The following is a 25,100-nucleotide window of genomic DNA, read 5'->3' on the forward strand; positions in this document are numbered from 1 at the left end:
ATATTCTATGGGGCCCATTTTATTTTTTGGTCACATCATATTTAAGTTTGGACATGAGAAATCGTTTAAGTTTTTTATTTTTGGCAGCCTGTTATAATAACGGAAATCTGAACTCCAGGGCTCGTGCATATTAATCCTTTAAACTAAAACAGAGTTTTTTATTAAGACCAGAAATGACAGTGTTGAAAATGCGATCACTTCTTTTCAGATTATCTGTGCTGTGTAATCGTGTTTTTTAGATTAGGCAGCAATATTAATTACCTTCACAGATGCATTTTTTAAAATCTACTAGACTGCACAGAATTTTTTTCTAGAATCTTTTTTAAAAAGGATGTGGTTGGCATTGTTTTTAATGAATGAGGCATATGGGTCTACCATTTTTACGGCGCTGCTTCAGAAAGTGTTTCTGATTTATGGCGAGTGTTAAAAATAAATATTGAAATATGTAGCAGCTTTTTTTTTCTCTTCGATGGTGTGTGCAATTTCCTTTTTGCTTGAGTGTATGCTCTTGGGTGTTGCTCCACGATAGTCATTCTTACGTTTTTGAAGATGTTTCTTTTAAAGAGGGAATCGTATCTCTGAGACAGGTGTCATTGGTGGTAAAAAGGGAACAGTCTCATTAATATTGTGTGCTGACCGATGTATCCGTGAGTTGAAGAAGTCGTTTTTTTTCATGAGGTGAACCGTGGTAGTTTTGGAGTTTTTTTCTTGGTATGTTTAAAAAGGATCAAACAAAATGATGAGCCTACAGTGAAATTTTTGAAGCTACTGGTGAATAAAAAAGGAACTAAGGAAGATTGGTGTGGATGATAGCTGAGACTGCATTGGGTTTTTAACTTTTTTGAGATATCGTGTTTATTTCTGGTTAGGTGCTGAGTGACTGGTGGGAGTTATGTCTTGATCAGAACGCATTGTTTGACTAGAGGAAGGAACAGCAATCGAAGTGTGTGAAGTTTTTCCAGTCATGGGGAATATGTATTTTTCGATGGTGAGAATCGTTTTTTTTGAGAAGTAAATGGTAAAAGCTTTCTACAGCATACGAACTGCTGTGTATACTTATACTTTTTGCTAAACTATGTTTGTGATGTTCTTATCCTGCTGAAGTGTTTATCATCTATTGAAGGGTAAGCATTAAAAGAAATTTGAAGGGTGGATACTGTACGTTAAGAGCAATACTGAACAGTGATCTGATGCAGTCTGAGATATGTTCAAGGGGTGTTGTTTATCTTTTCTGAGTGCTGCATGTTATCTGAGTTGAGGCTTCCTTTGAGGTTGGTGCCACATCAATACGGGGTTGGTGCTCCTACAGAGGTTGGTGCCTCTGATGTGCTGAGTTGGTGCTCTGGGAAAGTGAATTATCTCAGTGAGTTGTAGCTCACCTATGTCAACTGGGTTGTACCCCTTTTGAAGTGAATAGATTTCGTTGATGCCGCAGTTTTTTGCCCGAAAGGGTTTTCCAGGAGAAATACTTGTGTTATCTTCTTGCTGGTTGCTTTTCTGAACCTGTTTTATCTACATATTTTTTAAAATATCAATTTCTGCAATACTGATTCAACCCCCCCTACCCCTCCCCCCTCTTAGTATCGCTTGTGTGCTTCTCATCTGAATGTCATAAGACAGAGTTTTGTGAAGAAATCACCTTCATTCCTGTCTTTGAACATATTACTAATAAGTTTTAGGAGAGAACATACATTGCCTTCCAAGTTTTCTTGGTCTTCTTTATGACAGGAAATACTGTCTTCATCATTATCAAAAAATCCTTTGTCTTGTTTTATCTGTAAGGACTCCTTTCTCCTCTCCTCTTCAGCGCGCTGGAATGCAGGTGGTGCAGATCCTCCGTGGATACCTCCAGAGACTTTGACAAACTGTAACAATTAAACAAGAAATATTTATTTCACTAAAATTCTAAAGACCTAGACGTTGAGCAGGAACTTCATATAGTAAACAAGTTTAGCTATTAAATCAAAAGGACAGAATGAAGAAATGTAACTCTCGTATACCTCATTGTAACAGTGACTGCAAAGCCCATGAGCAAAATGCTTAGCATCTGTTCCCTTGTGCTCACAAAGTAGTTCTGTAATGCCTTTTATTCCTTTAATCTCTGAGTTTCTTGTTGGAACTTTCATTGACTGCATTTCTGCCTCAAGCTCCTTTGCCTTGGCTACAAACTCCTCTGTCTGTTAGGAAGAAAGAAGATGAAACTTCACACTTAAGTCATAAGATGATTTTAAACAGCAACTGGAGCACATAATCTACATAGTTCTAACAGTCATAAACATTTCCAACGATATAAGGGCTAGATATATTGAAAGCATAGAGAGTTTACAGAATTTCAGATTCTTGCAGCAAGGCAAGAGTTCTCAAAATATTAGTGCAATGTACAGTAAACATCAACCCCCTAGAAGTAACTCAAAAAACCTAGAGCAGCCAGATGTTCATAAAAATGAGACAAATGCAGCACATAAAGAACTACAAAACAACTAGGAAATGATGCAGTCCAGGATCAGGAACCCAGTTAAGTGCAGCTAGTCCTGGCAGCCACACACATGATCAGTCGCAGCCATTAGATGATTCACATAACCGAAGAAAAAACATCAAAACTATAGTTCTAACAGTCATAAACATTTCCAACGATAGTTCTAACAGTCATAAACATTTCCAACGATATAAGGGCTAGATATATTGAAAGCATAGAGAGTTTACAGAATTTCAGATTCTTGCAGCAAGGCAAGAGTTCTCAAAATATTAGTGCAATGTACAGTAAACATCAACCCCCTAGAAGTAACTCAAAAAACCTAGAGCAGCCAGATGTTCATAAAAATGAGACAAATGCAGCACATAAAGAACTACAAAACAACTAGGAAATGATGCAGTCCAGGATCAGGAACCCAGTTAAGTGCAGCTAGTCCTGGCAGCCACACACATGATCAGTCGCAGCCATTAGATGATTCACATAACCGAAGAAAAAACATCAAAACTATAATTTTTAATAAAAATTCAGGTACATCCATAATGTCCCCTCCCTAAGCCAGTTCAGCATGGTGGAGTTGTTAGCTTATTCAGTTGATTCCTGTGGGCTAATGATTAGGACTAGGGAATCTTGGAGGCAATATCAGGTGTGATTGCATATTCTGACAGTTGGATGAGCATAATAGTCTTTTCTATGACCTTTTCGGGTTAATTCTTCCGCACTATTTTTAGTAAGTCAGTTATGTACACCTACAGAATCAGTTGGCATGCTTGCTATTTTTAGTATTGTCGGTGGGTTCAATTTTGATGATCATCTTGACTTTTGATATAGTCCAAGGACTTTAAACTAAATAATGATAAGTTATAAGTTAATAAAGTTAGATTAAAGATTTAACCTTATCATTATTTTAATTTATTTAATGAAGGGACTATAGATGCCAATTATTAAATTAAAGGTGATTTATTTTAATGGATGGGCCTTTATTATCTAAATTCATCAAAGTCATGCAGTGCACTTCGGCGAAAGAAATGTGGGATAAGCTTCACAAGACTTATGAGTGAGACAACAAAGTGAAAAAGGCTACGCTCCAAACCCACAGCTGACAATTTGAAAGTTTGAAGATGAAGGATGGAGAAAATGAAGGACCTAGACACCTTGAAGATGGACGAGCTGCATGGCATTCTTACGGTATATGAAATGATGACAGAGAATGAAACAACAACAAAACAAGAAGCTGTCTTCAAAGCACCAAGAAGGATGAAGAACAAAGTTCCAACATCAAGCGACATTTCAAGTGATGAGGAAGAAGCTAACTTTGTAAAGAAATTCTATAAAGGATCTAGCAAGCGCAAAGGTAAGTATACTCTAAAATGTTTCAATTGTAGTAATATACATCATTATGTTGCCAAATGTCCACAAGTTGGAAGTGAAAGTAGTAAACAGGAAGAAGTATGTTACAAAAAGAGAAAAGACAAGAAAAACCATCATAGCAGGAAGTACACTCAAGGAAAATCCAAGAAGAATAATTTTTGAAGGCACAAGAAGAGCCTATATGCCCAAAAAAGTAATAGCTTATCTAAAAATGATGAAATCTTTTTGGACAGTGAAAGAGAAATTATTTTCATGGCCATGGAAATGAAAGAAGCTCCAAGAAGCGAAGATAAAGAAAATGAAAAGACCAAAAGCAAGGAGGATATTATAGCAGATATTGAAGAGCTTATCATCACCATCAACGAAATCAAAAGACTCAAGAAAAGGAATTCAAAGTTGAAAGATCAAATTCGAGAAGACAGCAAAAAATCCGAGAAGACAATTATGGACTTAAAGACTCAAGCTGAAGAAGCCAAATGCATTGAAGATGTTTTGAAAGAGCAACTAAAGGCAAAAATCTCAGAGTGTGAGAAGCTTGAATGGGAATTTTTTTCCTTGCTACCTGGAAAAGACTAAAGAGCAGTTTAGCAGAAACAAAGTTTGATAAGAGTTTTGAAATGTTAGAAGATCTTATTAACTCACAAAGATCACCCTTTGTCAAAAGTGGTCTTGGTTTTGATGAAGAAAGTTCACAAACCACAAAGAAGTTGGATAGTAAGAATTATGCTGCAGCCCTCAAAAGCTTCAACAATGAAGTGAGAAAGGAGGTGAAGAAAGAAGAGAATAAAAGGGAAGCAAACAAAAAGGAAAGCAAGAAGGAAGATAAAGCCTCACAATTTTAAGAATCAACAAGGACAACTATTCCTTTCATGGCTATTATTTTTCATGCAATCAATATGGTCATTAAACATTAGAATGTGCAATGCATACAAGAAATGATTTCAGATTTTCAAAGAGGAACTTCAACTCATTTGCTCCTCTAATGGATTATAATGTCATACGCTACAAATATAACAAATTTGGGCACATAGCGGAATTCAGCAGAAGTACCTTTGTTAAGCCGCCAAGAGAAAATAAGGAGAGGATGTCTATGACAAGAAGCAAGATGAACCAAACAAAGTTTGGAAAAAGGAGCAAGAGATGAAGGAGAGATCAATGCTTGTACAAGTTGTACTACATGCTCAAGATGAGAGAAACCAATGGTATGTTGATAGTGGTTGCTCAGCCTACATCATTGGTGAGAAGAGTTTATTTCACTCTTTGAAGAGGGTGAATGAAGGAATAGTAAAATTTGGAGATAATGCTACGGCAAATATAAAAGGAAAAGGTACACATAGCCTAGACAACGGAAGAACTAAAACAAAAGATGTCTTATATGTTGAAGGATTGAAGCATAATCTTCAAGTATGAGTAAATGTGTGACCAAAAGCACACTTTCATATTTCATTCCTATGGATGTAAAATTATGAAAGATGGAAAACTAATAGTTGATGCCTACAGAAAGGATGCAAATCTCTACATTCTTAACAAGGTCAGAAGTGAAAATTGCTACATGGGGCAAGAAGATGAGAGTTGGTTGTGGCACAAAAGGATGGGTCACTTGAATTTTGATAACAGTGTAAAGATCAGCAAAAAGCAAGCCATAAGAGACTTCAAAAATTGCAAAACCTTCAAACACTATCTGCAAACAATGTCAATATGGCAAACAAACTGGGACAAGCTTCAAATCAAAAGAGTATTCTACATCAAAGCCTTTGGAACTCATTCATACTAATTTGTGTGGGCCAGAACGGACAAAAAGCTTGCAAGGTGAAAACTATTTCATGTTGTTGATTCATGATTATTCCAGGGTGACGTGGGTAGCTTTTCTTAAAGAAAAATACGAAGCAATAGAGAAGTTCAAGCTATTTAAAGCCTAACGAGTTTGAAACATGATTGAAGATCAAGTGCCTTAGATCTGACAGAGGAGAATTAACCTCTAATGTGTAATGTCCCATCCCAGGTGAAACATTAGAAACTACAGCTTGCTTGTTTGTTTAGATTAAAAATACTATGTTTTTCTTTTAAGGTGTTCTTTCAGATCTAGACGAAAGTGCAAAAGTGCATATTCTGTTTGGGTTTGGGTTATGTAATGTTTGATGAAGCAATGTGAAACCAAGCATATATTGCATATAACTCAAACTGATAATAAAACATGGATTTGAAATCTTGAAAGAGTTATTTTCAGATTTACTTCAGCTTAGGAATATTACAAAATTCCCCACAGGTTTATAAATAGGTATGATAAATAATGCTACTAACCCTTATAAGCATACCTGATAAGCTTGACCTTTGTAGGAATGAAGTATGAAGGAGTTGTAAAATATTTGCAAGTCTGATTTGTAGTGACAGCCAAGATGGTTACTCAGAAAATGAATTAAAATGTTCCAACTTCTTCAAAACGGATATGACAACTGTCCCAATCTGCTGGTGATCACTTGTATTTGCAAACCCAACATTTATGATGCAGATTAGTGTTCTTCCTTGGCTCCAAACATCCTCAAGGAGGGTCAGCCACACAGGTAGACACCTCTCTCAGCAGTAGCAACAAAACTATCAAAATGCTAACTCCAAACTCCTCTTCTAACTGCTGTAATCTATCAATAAAAGGCTGCTTTCTAGCTTACCAAAACTATATAAAGGAAGGAGAATAGTGATATCTCTCCACTCTAAGCAACCTAAGAGGGATCAGCCTAGCATAAAGGTAGGTCACTCAGAAATTATATTAAAGATGCTCCAAACCCCTTCCAACAACTCATAAAAATACCTTCAAACTGCTGGAAATGGAGTTTCATACAAACCCCAATCTAAAAATGCATCAAAAGACTCTTGTTCACTTCCAACAAGCCAAATAGGGAGTGGCTAAACAAGAAAGCTCCTCATTCAGATTTCTATCAGCAAATACCTCTTCCAAAACCGGTTTCTTTGTAGCCCAACTGAGATCCCTCAAGTAGAATATCATTGCACACTCTTGGCTGGACTCTCACAGCTGCAAGTGTGTTTACTTATGAAGGTTTTCATCTCCAATAAGCAGCTCAAACCCTAAGGTGTAGACAACTCCTCTAAGGAGACAAGGACAAGATAAAAAAACCACATAACATAATGCTTTCTTCACCTCCAAGACTCTTTTATCCATCCTCAATGCTATGCCCTAATTAGGGCTTCAACATGGGCGCCCACTTATAGCTTTAGGTTGAGTTTAATTTAGGTTTCTTAATGAAACCTTTCTAAAATAATTTGGTTTTGCCTTTTAAGGCCCCTTTAATATCTCCGACGACTTTATTATAAAGTCAATTTCATGACTTATTAATTATGGCTTTTTCTCAAGTCACTTTATTATCATAGAAATATCACAAATAACCTAGGTTACCGGGTCCACCCCTGGGGCCCCCTACTACGGGTCCTGGTTCGACCGGGTCCGTGGTTCAGGTCCGGTTTGAACTGGGTTCGACCAGGGTTCAAAAAACCCAGAGGTGGTTCGACCCTGGTCGAACCCAGTCGAACCCGGGCGGACCCAGGTTGAATCCAGGCGGCTGGGCAACCCGTAAAAACAAAAAAAAATAGCAAATTTTATTTTATTTTTTGAATTCCACCTTCTAAAAAGTGAAAGTTATAACCTAAAAGTGACTTCTAAAACATTTTATTCACTCATTTCACTTCATTTGTGTTGCAAACAAAAGTTTTATAAGAGCAGGTTGAAGAAAGGGTGAACAAAATTTGGCTTCCAAGATCAAAGAAGAGTTGAAGACTGATTTTTGAAGCTTCAACAAGTGTTCCAGCATCATTTCCATACATTTTCAAGCTTCCATTGGCTGCAAGAGGTAGGTTTATAAACATTTTTTTCCAACTATTTTTGTTTCACAAATTGTCAAACATGAAACTTGAATTTTTTTTTATTATTTAGTTTTTGTTTTTGAATATGTTTATATTATTTCTTGCCATAGGAACTAGAATGGCATCTACATCTTACTCCATTGGCAATGAACAAATAATTGCAAAACAAAGAAATGATCCAAATTCTCCCTTATGGAAATATGTGGACATTATAAAACAACTTCCGGGAGGTGGAGGATTTCGTTGGAGATGCCATGGATGTGATATTGAACGTAATAGTTCATATTATCAGGTGGTAGGCCATTTGTGTGGAATAAAAGGAAGAGGCATCAAAAAATGCCCTGGAAAAAATGGTAAACCTATACCAGATGAGACAGTGATGAAATATATTAGGGAGCATGAGGCGGCAGAAGAGAGGGAAGCCCGTAGATTGAACCAAACCGCATCAAAGAAAACAAAGGGAATGCAAGGCCCTTCTAATCCCAGTATTGTAGTAGAAGACCACCCCTTCTTTGCCACAAATGAACCTCAAAGTGAACCACCCTTGACACGTAAAAGAACAAAGGGGCCTTTAGAAACCGCATTCCAAAATGAGAGTAGAGACTAATGGAAATATTGTCATTGATGTCAAAGATGCAAGAAGACTATCATCAATGTCAAAGGTGATAGTTAAGGAATTTGTTAATGGAGATTGATGAACATATAGTTGATGAGATTGCTATACTATGGAGATTGATGAACATATTATGTGATGAGATTGCTATACTATGGAGATTGATGAAGATATTATGCTATGGAGATTGAAGAGAGGTTTGATGGAAATATTGTCATTGATGTCAAGGTTACATAGATGATTAGAATTCACTGTCATTGATGTCAAGTGCATGAGCAAGATCGTCAAAATAATGTCATTAATGTGTAAAGAGAGATTGGATTTGAAGAGGTGAAATCACAAGGGTAAGGAATCCTACAACTCTAGATTTACATTCATACAACATGCAACTGTTGAACAGGAGACCAAAGTCTTGTCATGGTTATAACTCATTGCGGTGTACCAGAGGAGATGTTATTTTTCTGGTTGAATATTTGGAGTCCCTGAGAATAAGAGATTTAATAAACAGTGATTAAAGATTAAATGCAGTAATACAAGACAGAGATCAAAGGTGCAGAAATTGAAGGAGTTTGGATTGGTAGCAAGTAATATGTAGAGATCAAGGATTAGTAATTAACAAACTGTTTGTTAATACGTATCAAAGTGAAATATATACCATACATGCTGGTCAATTTCCTCAGTAATACAAAATAAAATTAATAAGACAAAAAGCTATAAAGGCCAATCACGTTGAAGACATAGAAATTATGGATTTTAGAAGCAGCGACTATTATCAAGGAAAGCAAAGGCAATAATTCTTATACAAAGCAGTGATTATTATTCAGAGCAGCAAACAAACAATGAGTGCCCAGATTTCAGTTTAATAACTAAATAAGAAAACTGTTCATGAGAGATTCTATATTATAAGGAGTGCTTCATAAGACAGCAATAAAAGAGGATTAGAAGCAACGATTATCATTAAGGCATTTATTAATATGTTACAAAAAGCATCGATTTGTTTATAAGAAGCAATTATATGCTAAGATGGTGATTTGTTTAAAAAGAAGTAATTATCAAAAGACAGCGTTTCTTTAAGTGGCAGACAAAGACAAAAAGTCAGAGAATAAGACAGAATAGAACAAGACAAAAGACACATAAGACAAAAATGCAAATAAGACAAATGTCTTGGAAAAGGATATGGTTCAGATCAAAGAAGCATGATTAATGAGAAGGGGTGTGATTAAACATAGCGATACATTGAAAGAGAGATTACACTCAGCGATTATATCAATGGTTTGGGTATTAATAATGGGCAACGGTTATCATTTAAGATGGTTAGTAATTATTCTATAAAGGTTACGAATCAGCATGGAATAGTATGATGTGTTTATTAAAACAAACATAACTAAAAGACAATAATTATGGGGCCCACCTCTCAATATTAGAGCCCCCACTAAAAGAGAAAAGAATTCTACGTAAAAGGATAATGACTTAAAGGCAGTGATTTTAATTGTACAGCAAGGAATCACTTATACGATTAATGATTCAATTAAAGGAATGCAAGCATGTTAATCAACTCCTAAGAGGTGCGATGCTTATAATACGTGATTTGTTTAAATAATATTAAATAAAGTTTTTTTTGTTTATGGATGACTCTTTGGAAGATTTCACATCTCTTACGAAGGGGTATATGCTGAAGATATAAATAATATATCAAGATCATTTGAAGTAAGTGTAAGGGATGTGTATGGTATGTGCCTTTCTGAAGATATTTTCACATGCACCAGAAATTGATGACAAGGAAAGAGATTGCTGATTAAGTGGAGTGAGTACGTGCCTTTCAGAATATAATATGTGTGCTCCTGAAGCCAATAATGATATCAGAAATTGCTGATTGAGGGTAAAATATAGTTTCAGAATTATAATAAAGAATTCTTAACAGAGTTGTGTGTGTATAAAAGTTATGGGGTATAAAGAATGTTGTATGAAATAAATAAGTTCTCAGATGTGTTGTGAACGTGTGAGAAAAGTATGTGAGTGGCTGTGTATATACACATTTTTGAACATAATCATTTTTGTGTACCCGATTATGGGAAGGTTGTAAATGAAGATGTACCAGTTTTAGAAGAGGATTATAAAATGTTTGAAATATCAATCAGACATACAGATTTGCATATTAAGACAGAAGACATATTGATGATGATAGAAGAGAAGTGTATGCAGATATAGTGGGAGGATTATGCAGCATTTCCTGCAGAGATAAAGAAGACTTATGAGCAGATTTATATGTGCAGTTTGAGAACATATTTACGAGAGAGTTATGAGGAGATTATGATAGGATTTATGTGACTGATTAGTAATATTCATCACAGCATATTTGAGAAAATCAAATTGTCCATCATCCGTTGTTATAGCAACATTTTGAAGGTGGAATTTCAGATTTATGTGAAGTGGGTTGGTGCTCACGAATTCAGAAGTGGGAGTTGGTGCTTCCAGTGGGTAGGTGCTCACAAATCAGATTTGGCAGTTGGTGCTTCCTATGGGTTGGTGCTCACAAACAGTGTTAGGGGTTGGTGCCTCTAGTAGGTTGGTGCCTACAAAATATTGAAAAAGAAGAAATATATATAAGCATTGATTTACCGTGGTTTTCTCCCGTAAGGGTTTCCACGCATATATCTTGTGTTGTACTTGTGTTCATATTATTTAGATCACATATGAATATTGGTGTGCAATGAATATGTTTATGAGATAACTTATATACTTGTGAATGAAGTTGAAAAAGTTCAAATTGGTAAAATTAGTTGTTATACTGATTCACCCCCCCCCTCTCAGTATAACCGTGTGCTCTTCAGAGACAATGCTGACGAAGATATAGTAAGGTGCATTTATGCAAATGGGTTGTCTTTCAATGGTATCTGCTCCCCATATTGGAAGCAAATGATAAAAAGTGTTAATGAGGCTCCAAGAGGGTATAAGGGCCCCAGTTATGAGAAGGTACGTGGAACATTATTGGAGAAAGAGGTGAAGAGGGTTGAAGATACATTGAAACCCATAAGGGATTCATGGGTTGAGACAGGTGTAACAATTGTTTCAGATAGGTGGAAAGATGCTAAAAACCGTCCCTTGATCAATGTCATAGCGGTGTCCCCTAGAGGGGCAATGTTTTTGAGAGTTGTGGATTGTGAGGGCCAAATAAAAGATGGCCAATTTATTGCAGAAATTCTCATCTCTGCCATTGAGTCTGTGGGACCCCACAATGTTGTCCAAGTCATAACGAACAATGCAAAAAATTGTAGAGCTGCTGGTTTGTTGGTTGAGCAACGCTATGATCACATCTTTTGGACACCTTGTGCGGTACATTCACTCAATCTTATGCTACAAAGGAGTGGGCAAAAACTAAAACGGATTAGAGATGTGTATGCAGAGGCTAAGGGCATCCAAATGTTCATCACAAACCACCACATGTTTCAAGGGATTTTTAGAACCTATTCGAATTTGGAGCTATTGAAGGTAAGTGAAATAGTAATTTAATTTTACATTTTCTGGTTTTTTTTAATTTTCAATGTTCATAATATCATTGTGTAAGCTATATTGTGTATTCTTCTTTAAAGTTTGGCTTTATTTTTTGATCATTTGGCATTAATTTGTGTTATAAGTTGCTGAGACCCGTTTTGCATCAAACACAATCGTCTTAAGACGACTTGTGAAAGTTAGAGTGGCACTATGCAATATGGTGATCAACACCAATTGGACTGTATGGAAGTAGAGTAGCACTGAGAGGGCAGAAAAAATTAGGGATAGAATATTGAATGAGAAATGGTGGGATCTTGTTACATATCTCCTAAGTATCACTGAGCCCATCATGAGCATGATTCGCTATACAGACATGGATAGGCCTTGCATAGGTGAGATTTATGATGGCATTGACTCAATGCTTGAAAAAATAAAGGTCACTATAAATGAAAAAGAGAATGATCCCCAGGAGAAATTCTTCAAAGAACTGGAAGTAATTATTGTAGAAAGGTGGAATAAGATGACCACTCCTTTGCACCTTCTTGCCTATGCCTTGACACCTGAGTACTATAGCAATCAGTTTCTTGATAAACCAGGAAGGATTCCACCATGGAGAGATCTAGAAGTATCTGATGGGTACAAGGTAGCATTTCTTAGACTATATCCCGAAGATGATTTGCGAGAGGTTGTTACAAATGAGTTCATAGAATTCGCAAATGGGAATGGTCTAAGTGTAGATGCACTTCGTCATAGATCCAAGAAGGGTGCTCATAGCTAGTGGTACTTCCATGGCACATGCTTCCAACACCTACAACCCCTCGCTATAAAAGTTTTATCACAAGTAAGTTTAATTAATTAAAATTTTAAATTTACAAGTTTTAGTTTATTTATAGTTTACTTTGTCTTCATAGGTTGCTAGTAATTTTATTTTTATTAATGTATAACTTTGATTGTTTACTTTGTCTTCATAGGTTGCTAGTTCATCTGCTTCAGAAAGAAATTGGAGCACATACTCTTTCATCCACTCAGTAAAGCGCAATAGGCTGCTATCAAAAAGAGCGGAGAATTTAGTATATGTACATTCCAACCTACGTCTTCTTTCACACAAACAACGTGACTACACACAAGGGGAAACGAAGATGTGGGATATAGAGCCAGAGCATACTGATTTGGATGCTCCTACTTCTCAACTTCTTGCATTGACACTTGATGGTGACACTTGATGACTCGGAAATTGAGCCAACTTATAGTGCAAGTGCAAGTGGCATTGGCTCATCTAATGTCAATGTCAATGAGGAGGAGGAGGAGGAGGAGGATGAATTAGATGATCCATTTGATGATTAAACTTTAAGTTTATATTGTTGAAAGTTGAAACAATGATACTTGAATATTTTGTCATTTTGATATTAAACTTGATGTATATAATGCTATTATGGTATGATCATGATGCTATGATTACAAGTTTATGTCTGTTTTGTTGTTTATATGATGCTATGTGACATGCAAATTTTAATTCATGCTTACAGGCTTCACAAATATCAAAATATATATATATATATAAAATTTACATGTTTTTGTACTAACGAACCCAAGCGAACCCAAACCCCTTTTCAAAATTTTGCCGTACCACCATACCGAGTTCTTCGAACCCAAACCGGTGCCCGAACTCGAACCGGTAACTTAGCAAATAACCATAAAATGAGTGAGCTCCATTTTCTCTCTCCTGGGACGTCCAACAAGGAAGCGCCTCACTCTCTCTCTAGACACATGTATGCCTTGAAGGAGATATTCTATGTAATGTCCCCTTCTATATTTTGTACGTGGCAGAGTTGCTGGAGTATTGCTTGTCTAAATCCCAAACTTGCTTGCTTGTGCGATCTATCTTCTCCTATGTCCCTATCCTCTCCTTGGCACCCGATGGCCCCTCTTAAACTCCTAATTGGCTGTGTCTCTTTGTTGGAAGGAGACGTGTAATTAGAAAGAGGGACGTCTCTCTCTTATCACCGCACTTTCAAAGAGGGTTATGAGCCTTTGATCCAATGGGATGTGATGCTAAAATAGTTCGATGATTCTATGATGTGTTGCCTTGATCTGTTCGTTTTTCTCTTGGATTTATGTTCCAACTCTTACTTGCCTTGGTCTGATTGTTCTCCTCCTAGATTATGTTCGAATACCCAGTTGGAGACTGCCACTAAGAACAAATTGAAGATAGGATCACGATCAATGCCAAGAAACGAAGATGCAAACCACAAGATCAAAACAACAATCTCAGATCGTTGCCAATAAAGAACGCACTGCAGAGCTAAAAGAAAATGGTGAGGATACGCGCCACCACTGAACCACAAGTTGAAATACACCAGCAAGATTGAAGACAAAAGAACACTCAGAATGCTACAAATGTATGCACACTTAGAAACCACTCAAATTGCATAGTAGAGAATATCAAAAAATCAATTTGCTTGTAGGAATAAATTGTTTTAATGTAAATAGCTACCTATGGGCGTCGTTTAATGTATTTAAAGCAAGAGGGTAGACAGGTCAGTTATTCCTCAGCTACCTAATTGACCGAATTGATGCCAAATAGTTGCTGGTAGCTGGGAAAGTGGTTGGAAGTGGCAGCTAGGAAGTTATGAAAATAACTAGGCATGGGTTAAAGCTGCCAAGCTTCTAGAAGGCAGATTGCAGCCTTTGGATGCAGTCAATCATGGCCTTTGATTCAAAATTGTAAATCTATAAAAGGCAGTGCCTCTCTCATTGTAAAGGGTTAGATTTTAGTAGTTAGAGTCTGTTAGATTTTAGGAGTTAGAAATTAGATAGGTTTTAGTAGTTAGTAGATCAGGAGTGCAATAGAGTTGCCTTAAGAAATTGTTGTAATAACAACTAAAATCAATATATGAACATTGAAGTATGGTGTTTGTTATTTTGGTTTTCTTTTGTTTGCATGGTTTCCCTCCAACTGGTTAAGTAGAGTTCAGTGATTTTAATGGCAAAATGTGGGGGGTATTTGATGCATTCCAGGTTAATACCATTGGGGGCTTGTTGATTGTAGGTCACCGTGTATGGTTAGTCTGAACCCAAAACTGTGTTATTTCAACTATAGGTATTTGTCTTAGGCTGCGCCAGAATTGGGTGCCTAAATGAGTATCTCTAGTCTGAAAATCCTTCATCCACTTGGAGCTTGCACTGTTCTTGTCGAGTTGTGAGGGTGTCTCAGACAAAACAAGAATTAGTTTGTGGAAATATATCTACCCACTGCATTAAATGTTATCATCACTGTCCTTAGGTCTCCTAAACCCTTCCCTTTTGATTTTATTTTCCCAACCTAAGAATCGCAACATCGTTGGATGCAAACCAGCTTGTTGTAAACGTAAGCCCCTTGTGCCACCAACAAAACACATCAATCACTGAGCTATCCCACAGTCAAGGCCTAACATTTGGAACCTTGAGGTTGTCCCCTTTGATCATCTAAAACAGCATTAGGGATTTCCTTTTGCAAGAGGATAGGATACTCAGCATTCTATTTTGCATAGATTGGAGAGAGTTGGTAATCCGACTTTAGCCACGTCAACACATCATTTCATGCCTTTTGACCATTCATTAATTTTAATTATATTTAATTATATTCTTTTATATTTTAATTCGATTTTTATTTTTATTCTTTTTGTATTTTAATTTTATTATTATTATTTATGATTAAATTATATTTCAAAGTGGGGACATTACATTCTAGAGTTTAATGCAGTTTTAGATTGGCAACTTGGAGATAACAATACTACCAACTAATTCCACCCATGTTTACTCTAAAATGCCCTCTGAAATAGGAGAAAATCACCAATCCAGTGTCCTCTACCCATCCTTATCAATCTACGAGGACTTCATTAATAGACTGATTCTAATCTATTGACTTTGGCTAAGAAGGGGACATTACATAATGAGTTTGAAGAATATTGTTTAAGGCAAGGGATAAGGAGACAATATTCAGATGCAGGAACACCACAGCGAAATGGATTAATTGAAAAAAGAATAGAACCATTCAAGGCATGTCAAGAGCCATATTAAATGAATCCAAGATAGTTGATACTTTTTGGAAAAAAGCAGTTCATACAGCTGTATACATTTCAAACCAAGCACAAATCCAAGTCAATAACAACAAAACTCCTTATGAGCTTTGGAAAGGAAGGCCTACATTAGTAAGTATTTCAAGATTTTCAGAAGCAAATGCAACATAAAAAATGACAAGGAAGATTTGGCAAAATTCGATTCCAGAAGTGATGAAGGTATCTTCCCTGTATATTCCACAAGGAGAAAAGCTTACAAGTACTATATCAAGAGACTACACAAAGTTATTGAAAGTGCAAATGTAAGAGTTGATGAAGAAAAGCATCAAAAGGAGATAGTAAAAGAAATTGATTACCAAAAGGAAGAAAATTGTAAAGAAGAAGAGACAAAAGAAGAAATTGAAACTAAAGAGGTTGAGCAAGGAAATCCAAGTACTTCATCCAAGGCACCACCCAAGACACCATCCAAGTTCGTCCAAAACAACTATCCCGAAGATTTGATTATTGGAGACAATGGTACAAAAATTCAAACATGAAGAAGACTTACCAAAACAACACAACATGCAAACCTGTGTTTGCTTTCCAAGTGAGTCGAAAAAAATCATAAACAAGTGAAGACAAGCACTAGATCAAGGCTATGGAGGAAGAATTGGATCAAATCAAGAATAATGAAACTTGGGAACTTGTCCCAAGACCTACGAACAAGCACATTATTGGAACCAAGTGGGTTTTTCGAAACATGTTGAATGAAAATGGGGAAGTCACAAGGAAGAAACCGAGACTTGTGTGCAAAGGCTATGCACAAGTCCAAAGAATAGATTTTGAAGAAATGTTTTCTATTGTTGCAAGACTAGAGGCTATCGGAATGTTCTAAGCCTTTGCAAGTTTCAAGAATTTCAAAGTTTATCAAATAGAAGTAAAATCAGATTTTCTTAATGGAAATCTTCAAGACGAGGTGTATATTAAACAACTTGACGGATTCATCTTATCAAAGAATGCAAATTATGTGTGTAGACTAAAGAAGACTCTTTATGGACTAAAGGAAGCCCTAAGGGCTTGGTATTCAAGGTTAGATGAGTACCTCCAGGAGCAAATCTTCAAAAGAGGAATAGCGAATAGCAACTTGTACATCAAGAATGAAGGAGATAGTTGTTAATTGTTGTGGGGGGTGACAACGATAAGATGTGCCAAGACTTCACCTCAAACATGCAGAAGAATTTGCGATGTCAATGCTAGGTGAGCTATCTTTCTTTCATGGTTTGCAAATTTCCGAATCAGATAAAGAAATATTTATACCACAAACCAAATATGTTAAGGAAAAATAATGATTCTCCTGCAACAAATTAGACAATGTATAGATCTATGAGTGGAATATTTCTATATCAAACAGCTACAAGGCGCGACATTATGCAAGCAATTGGTTTAGTGGCACAGTTTCAGGCAGCTCTAAAAGAAAGCCATTTTAATCTAGTCAAAAGAATATTGAAATATTTAAAGGGGAGTATGGATTTTGGATTGTGGTATCCAAGAGGCAAAGATTTCACCCTTACAACATACATGGATATGGATTGGGTTGTGTTGACGTGTATTTTGTACACAATCAAACACAGAATAAAATACCTAAGGGTACCTTATCCTCTCTTGAATAAAGCCTCTGATTGCTGAAGATGTCGCGAAAAAGGATCAATCAGGATGACTCCAAGGTTCTTCGATGTAGGGTCTCTACGTGTGGATAAGCACCAGTGGTCGTTGTGAATGCTGTTTCATCAAGGGGCCTTACGTTTTCCGAGCTGCACGAACAGAATTTCCTAAAACTAACAAGTTCTCAAAAAAGATCAAAAGATAGGGTTTGCAAGAGATGAATTCTAATTTAATCCTAAGAATGACTCAATGTAGGCTAGACTTGGTTAGACTCTACCAATTTCAATATTGCCAAGGAATAACAACTCTACTGAAATTGATGCGATCTTCTAAGGTGACTAATGATTTTTCAATTCATCAAGAATCATAGACACTACCATGAAGGTACATATCAATAGTTCAATAATGATTGAAGGTTTAAGCAATCCAAATATCTCTAGTTGACCAAACAAGGTGTTCTTACAATCAGTAAGAAGCTAGTGGTTTGGAACGTGAATCTCACCAAAGATCAAGCCCAACACTTAGTCCTTCAACTTAAATACTACTTCAACTGAGAATGATTCAAGAAAGTAAACAACCATGAAGATAGCCACAAGAATTGCAATAAAACACCATAACTTCAATATTTTATTGATCTCAAAGCCAAAATAGACAACAATTGCTTGAAATTCTTTCTTCAATGCTCAATCTTGCTACAAAATAACTTTCTTCTCTCTAAAATCTGATTTCTAATCTCTCATCTAATATCTAATATCTCATTTCTAATCCAAAATGAAAATGAGTGAGGGTATATATAGCATCCTCAATTACAATAAACGGCCCAGATCGAAAGAAGATCAATGGCTGAGATTCTGATACCTAAACCCTAATTAGGGTTTGTTACAAAAAGTTCCCCTTTTATTGAACGATATTAAATGCATAGCCAAATATTTAATTGGCACAAAAATCTAGGAAACATAGACCAATGATAATTAAGGTGCCACATCATCTACAACAACCTCTCTTCTAGAACCTTATTCCCTTTCCAATGCTCTTTCTTAGCATATGCAATGAATCTGGACACAATTCCTTCAATCTCAGCAATAGGAATCTCGGGAAGATTCCTCATTCGTTCCTCCAAGTGGATAACCTGATCAAAGGCCTTGAGAAGAACCGCATCCCATCCAGGTTCGAGTTCTTTGATCTTCTCAATTAGGAGCATAGTAGTGAACATTTGATCTCGTTGCCCATCCGTGATGACATTCTCATCCTTGCAAAAGATGACCTTGACCCTTTCTTCCAACTCTTGAAGGTCCACATCAGTCTCAACTTCGATCCTTCTGCCCAGAATGGTACATAACACCTCAAACACCTTGTCCTGAATTGGATGGTTGACGCCCTCAACTTGATTGCATTTGGTGTTGATGTCCTCGAAAAGAACCTCCTTCATCTGGAGTAGAGTTGACCACTGGAGTAAACTATGAGCTCCTGCATCCATTATCTTTTCTTGTGCTAGGATCTTCCTTGGTGTTTGCCTAATTACTTGTAGAGCAGGAATGATAACATCTCTAGTGTGAGCAAAAGCGGCTACTGTTATCATCAGGTTGTGGACGATCTCAAGGACCTGGATAGCTCAATGGATTGTCTGCATCATTCTTGTTGCAAATTCAACGCCAACTGTGTGGGATTTGTCAATCCAAGAGCTCATAAGCTGAACCAAGCTCTTGACTCTCTCTGCCTCGCCAACTGATTCAAGGGGAAGTGCTTGCACAGGAGACACTGCTGGATCTTGACGTCCCAAGGGCTGATTGAGATGGCTAAAGTAGCCTCTCCAAGCACCGACCTCTCTTTCAAGCTTTCTATTCTTTTCCATTTCTTCCCTAAGCTTGTCTTTAAGTGCCTCAAATGAATCGGTTGCCTCATCCAGTGCCTGCTCAGCGGTGAGTGGACCAAGTTCAAATGTTTCTACATCATACTCCTCTGCAAGGATTTCACCTTCATACTTGTCCACTGCTGGTGTAGCTATCTGTAACTTCCTGGACCCTGTCTCATCTCTGATCATCTTGGACATCTTGGTGGCCTTCTTCCTCCCCGTTACTTCCTGAGAATTCCCTACAAGGCTCTCTAAGTCAATCACATTATCTTCATCCTCAATCACAATCACCCTTGTCAATCTCTCCTTCAACCAATCTGGAATGGCGGATCTTGCCTCTCTGACTTGTATTTCTTTAGGCAATGGTTCTTCTCGAAGAGGAGATGTCACTTCCTCATCATTCTTGTCTTCATGTAGCTCATTGACTTGGGGAGATCGACTTGATGAATGTTGAGGTGCCTTCCCTTTTTCAGGTCTATCATTCTGTACCATTGACTCCATAGATTCATCCACCTCAGGCATCGTCATCTCTTGTCCTTCAACTTGACTTGTCCTTTTCTCATGTCGAGATGATGTACCTGATGAGCGATCTCGATTAGCCTCTTGCTTCTTCTTGGAGGGTTCCCTTTTCTCGGGTCTTTCTTTCCTCTTCGCACCTCTAGGATGAGAATTGTCTTCACTTGCGCTTGCTCCTCCTTCTTTTGGTCTTTCCTCCAAAGTATAAGTCATTGGTACGTTTTGTTCTCTTAACTTTTGATGTTGCACATCCACCCATCTGCGAGTACGTGACAAAACTGGAGCCATCAAAGCTCTCAAGTCTGTGATCTCAGGCTCGTTCCAATCTATCTTCACTGCCTTGTCTTCTTTATCATAGGATGACTGGAGATGTCTACCACTGTTCTGAGCTTGATCAGCCACTCTGTAAACTTTGCACTTCCTGATGAAATCTAAAGGCAATCTGGAATGCATCTTTCTTTTCACTTCTAAATCACTTGAGAGATTCATCCAAAAGTCTTCTACCTGAAATTCGTGCTTGTACTTCCTACCATATGCCTCTTCTATATACCCATAAGGATCAAAATTCTTCCTTGAGGCAAAGAACGTGAATGAATATGAGGCCAACTCCCTCTCTGCATCATCCAAGGCTAGAGCATTAGGACATACCTCAATTGAATTCCCCAATATGATGGGCACAGGAGCTCCATTTCTATGTCTGTGTCTGAATGCCTTCGCATAGTCTGCCAACTGCCTAGTGACCTCGAGTAGCACTAACTTGTCTGTAGGATACCTTGGCAACATATAGGGGGGTGAAGGACATCCATGAACTCTGATATATGTAAACTTTTGAAACTGGATGAACCAAGCACCGTACCTCTTTATTAGTTCTTGTGCATCTTCAGATAGTCAGTTGTGAATCCCGCCTTGCAATATCCTGGTGATGTTCATCGTGAAGGTATCATTGACTAACTTGTAGTCACTTCCTGGTGGATGATGCAAATGAACATAAGAATCACAAACTCTGACTTCCCCGGGTCCTCTTTCGATCACTCCTTTGTGAAGTAGTCCTGCATATTCGAAACTCCTGATCAAGGCATATATGACGTATGAGCTCATGTGAAATGACTTGGTAGCCTTTAGTCTTCTCAACTGTACATCCAAGCAATGGCTAATAATTCTAGCCCAATGAATCGTTATTTTTCCTTGAGCTATCACTTGGATGAAGTAGAACATCCACTTCTCAAAATAGAAGGCTTGAGGTGCCCCTGTAACTCGATTGAGCAAAGTTATCAAATCTCTGTACTCCTCCTAGAAGTCGATCCTATGTGGTGTGTTGGGAATCTTGCTCAAGCGAGGACAACTTTTGAGTAACCAACTCTTATTGATGATGTTCAAGCAAGAGTCTGGATCATCTTCATACATGGACTTGGCTCCTTCTAGGCTCTTGTAAATCATATCTTTATGCTCTGGAAGATGGAGAGCCTCACTTATAGCCTCCTCTGAAAGGTAAGCCAAAGTGTTCCCTTCCTTGGACACGATCGATCTTGATTGTGGGTCATAATGGCGAGCACACTCGATCATCAGCTCATGGCACTGGACTGCTGGAGGGAAACCGGCCGCCTTGATGATGCCACTTTCAATTATTCTCTTTGCGACAGGTGATGGCTTGCCAATGTAAAGGACCTCTCGAACCTTCTTCACACTGAAGTTTCCCAAATTGGTATCTCCAATGTTGCTCCACTTTGACACGATCTTGGTCTCCAATTCTTCATTCTTCTGATCTTCCTTCATGAGAGTTGGTCGACTATTGGATGCTCCTGCCTTTGGGGTCGCCATCTTGATACCTACACAACATTTCATAATGAGTAATATATTTTGCAACTTAGAAATATAGAGTAAAAAGGAAGATTTAAGATTTTAATTAGGAAACTTTATGATAAATCTTTGAGTTATCATTTCCTAATTAACTACGCAATTTTCAAAAACTTGAAGTTCAAAACTTAAAACTTCAACGTTGGGACTAGGATGATCTTGCCATACCTCCACTTGAGAATTAATTCTAAAAAATGATGCAAAAATGAGGTGAATTTTGGTTAGGCGAAATGTAGATTGGAATCCTTCCTTTAGCAAAATGTGCTTCCTTGAGTCTTTACAAGTCTCAACTCCACCACCTTTAGTCTTCAACACTTAAGGAAAATTTGCTCCAAATGGGCCAGCTTTCGCACTTCCTTCCTTGCCTCTCCAAATCGCACTTGAAACAATGAGTGAATGATGTGGAGGTGAATTCTTTCTTGGCAATTGACTTGTATCTTGGCTAAGCAAGAAACACGCATCAGTTTCACTATGTACAACAAAAGCGGAGTACATTGCAGTAGTAACTTGTTGCAAACATGTTCTAACAAGCATCAATTTCACTATATACCAAAACAAGGATGACTTTTCCTGCATGATTCCTATGTCACCCGCGTCAGTTGTGGCTTTGGCTTCACCCGCACCTTCCACATCGGCCATGGTTCCTACATAGCCCACCTCTTCCTTTTTGTTTCCATCGTTGTCGCCCGTGTTGCCTACGTTTTTCCTGTGCCTGTGTCGCCCACGTTGCCTGTGATACCTGTGTTTTCTTGCGCCTACATCTGCTTTTGCCCGCGTCGCCTGTGTTTTTCCTTCTCTTCCTGCGTTGCCCGTCTTGCCATTGTGGCATTTCGCGTGTTTTCTTCACAGCTTTTCTCCCGCAATTGTCCGTGTTTCTTGCTTGGCCTGCTCTCCTACTCTTCGCAGGCTCTCTGTGGCGATTTTCATGGAACCTTCTGGAGATCCCCCCTGTCTCACTTCCAGCAACTCCCTTGCATACTTATCAGAGGAAAATCTCCGATGGCTCCACCCTCACGGAGTTGCTTGACAGGATTGTGAAGCTCGAAACTGACAACCACTCACTCAAACAGTCCCTGCTCGAAATGTCTGATCAACTATCCTCTGTAATGGCGGATGATAATGAATTCAAGAAGCTATTGAATGATAACATTGATACTGTTTCTAGGAAAGATTCGATCCTCTCTGAGTTGAAGGCGATGCAATTTGATTTGGACAGCAAGCACGAAGTTCTCAAAATGGAAACTAAGAAGCAGATTAAGAAGTGGGCCTCAGTCTGCGACAATGCCCCTCCTCTAGCTGGTGTCGAAAAATTGGTGCAATCCAAGATTTCTATGGAGCACACTCAGACGACCGTGAACTTAACCTTAAAGTGCAGGGTCTCCCCTACCTTTCTCTTAATCCTTTGACTACTAGCTACTCCTATTTTCCCCGTAGGGTGTCAGGTTAAGACATTGCATAAATGACAAAAGTACACAGAATATATGGAACTCACAAGTGTTCTATTGATTCATGATAAGCCAGTACATACAATGGTAGCAATATGTTCGACTACAATAGCCTGTCCAAAGACTGGAAATAGATACAACATAAAGGAGTCTGGTCAGTTACCCGATACCAACTGCTGACAACCTACGGGTTAACTGCCGACGCTAACACAATTTACCTTAATGCTTAATTACCCGACAACATCATCCCCCCAAAAAAGAAACGTCGTCTCCGAACGACAGACAACCAAAATGGGAATGATGTACAAGCAAAACTGAAACCCCAAAACAATAAATTACTAGGATTGGGCTGGAGATGGCGCCCTGATGGTCCCGTGGATGAGGAAGAGACCAACTGCTCCCGGAGCTACAACACCTACTCTGTGCAGTGGCGAAGATCCCTCTCAGCCACCAGTCGGCGCTCCTGAGACCATTGCACTCTGAATACGGCCTCCATCAGCTCGGTATACTTCTTATCCAACTCTGCCCTCGTACTACTCAGACTGGCCTCCAACAAAGCCCTATCTGCCACCCGTGCGGCTGAGACTGCTGCTAACTCGGCGTGGACATGAGCCAACTCCTCCATACTCCCTGCCCGGGCTCTCTACTGAGCCAACTCCAACTCCAGTGTCTCCCTAGTGATATCCGCCTCCTGTTGAGCACGACGATGCGCCAAATGACTATCCTATATGGTCTGCTCGATCCTCCTGAGTAGGCTCTTCACCTGACTCTCTCTAGTCTGTCTAGGGTGCTGCCACTCCTCCAACATCACAGGAAGATCCACGCGAGGCCATCCTCTGTCAACAAAGCACCACTGAAACGCCTCAGCAACTCCTCCAGTAGCAAATGTCAGGAGACCCTCCAATGTTGGCCGCCCTAGGGTCCCTTCCTCCGTCAAGGCCAAAAGTCTGGGTGCCTCACTCTTTACTGCTGCCAAAAACTGAGTCAAGACAGTGGGCTGGTTTTCTAAAAAACCAGGCGTAGGAATGTCTACCTGTGGCACCGTATCCTCTGCACCACCCATGTGCTGGGGTAGGCCCGTAGGTTCCCCCTGTGCACGCATCTCATGAGGAGAGTCACTACCCTCTAAATCAACCACCTCCTGACGGTGAGGTGTGGCAGGCGGGGGTCCTACTGCGGCTCTCGGTGGCGTTGAGTATTGCTCCAACCATGAGTTTGTATCATCTCCCTCAACGTCACCCCTGTCTAACTTGATCTCTCCACTTCCACCCTCCATCAGTTGTACCACTGGCTCTGTCCGAATAAGGGCTATGTCCCTCGGCTGAACTACACTGTTGCTAGGGACTTGTGAAATCTGCCTGAGCGAGGGATGAGGATGCAGCTGACCAAACCCCAGCATAGGGATTGTTGATATGGCTCTCACTGTCACTCCTGCTACTAGTAATGGTGTCATGGTCCCATTTGTAGTAAACACGGTGAGTGCATATACTAGCGTCCCTATCTAAACACCTGTAGGTCGGACCACTCTTCCTCCTGGCAATCCCCGCGTCCCCTTTGGTATCTACCCGAGGGCAACCATACCACCTGCGCCTTCTTTCGTACCCAACTCTGGATACAGTACCTCCGTGTGTGAGAGGCGAAATCCGGTATCACCACCCGAACATCGAGAAGATGTCTCCTCCGACTCCGCTCCTGAACTACTCTCGGTGGCCGAATCCAACTCACTAGCAATCTGGGGCTTCCGCTTCCTATTGGATGGTGCATCCCCTGTGTGTGTATCCAAATGAATCCAGTAAAAAATGGAGGGCACGGTAGGGTCAATGTTGTCCCGCGGCTGCCACCCTCGCCTTTCTTCCGGCACCTGTATATGGACTGCGTCCAGGAATAACCCAATGGCGTGGTGGGGCATATAGAA

At 38.9% G+C, this 25,100-nt stretch overlaps 1 protein-coding gene across 4 annotated transcripts in view; it reads right to left on the reverse strand.

Annotated features, from left to right (window-relative positions):
* LOC131031999 (transcription factor IIIB 60 kDa subunit) overlaps nucleotides 1-25,100 on the reverse strand; it is a 308,160-nt gene that overhangs the window by 63,319 nt on the left and 219,741 nt on the right. For all 4 annotated transcript variants that reach the window (XR_009103351.2, XM_057962881.2, XM_057962880.2 and 1 more), the window contains exons 12-13: nucleotides 2,001-2,177; nucleotides 1,692-1,865 (exon numbers count right to left, since the gene is read on the reverse strand). Coding sequence is in view for 3 of the 4 variants with exons in the window: in XM_057962881.2 (XP_057818864.1) it covers nucleotides 1,692-1,865; nucleotides 2,001-2,177 (351 nt within the window). In the remaining variant the exon portion in view is untranslated. The remainder of the gene's footprint in view (nucleotides 1-1,691; nucleotides 1,866-2,000; nucleotides 2,178-25,100) is intronic.

This window comes from Cryptomeria japonica, chromosome 4, assembly GCF_030272615.1.
Source record: "Cryptomeria japonica chromosome 4, Sugi_1.0, whole genome shotgun sequence".
In the NCBI taxonomy this organism is placed as follows: Eukaryota; Viridiplantae; Streptophyta; class Pinopsida; order Cupressales; family Cupressaceae; genus Cryptomeria; species Cryptomeria japonica.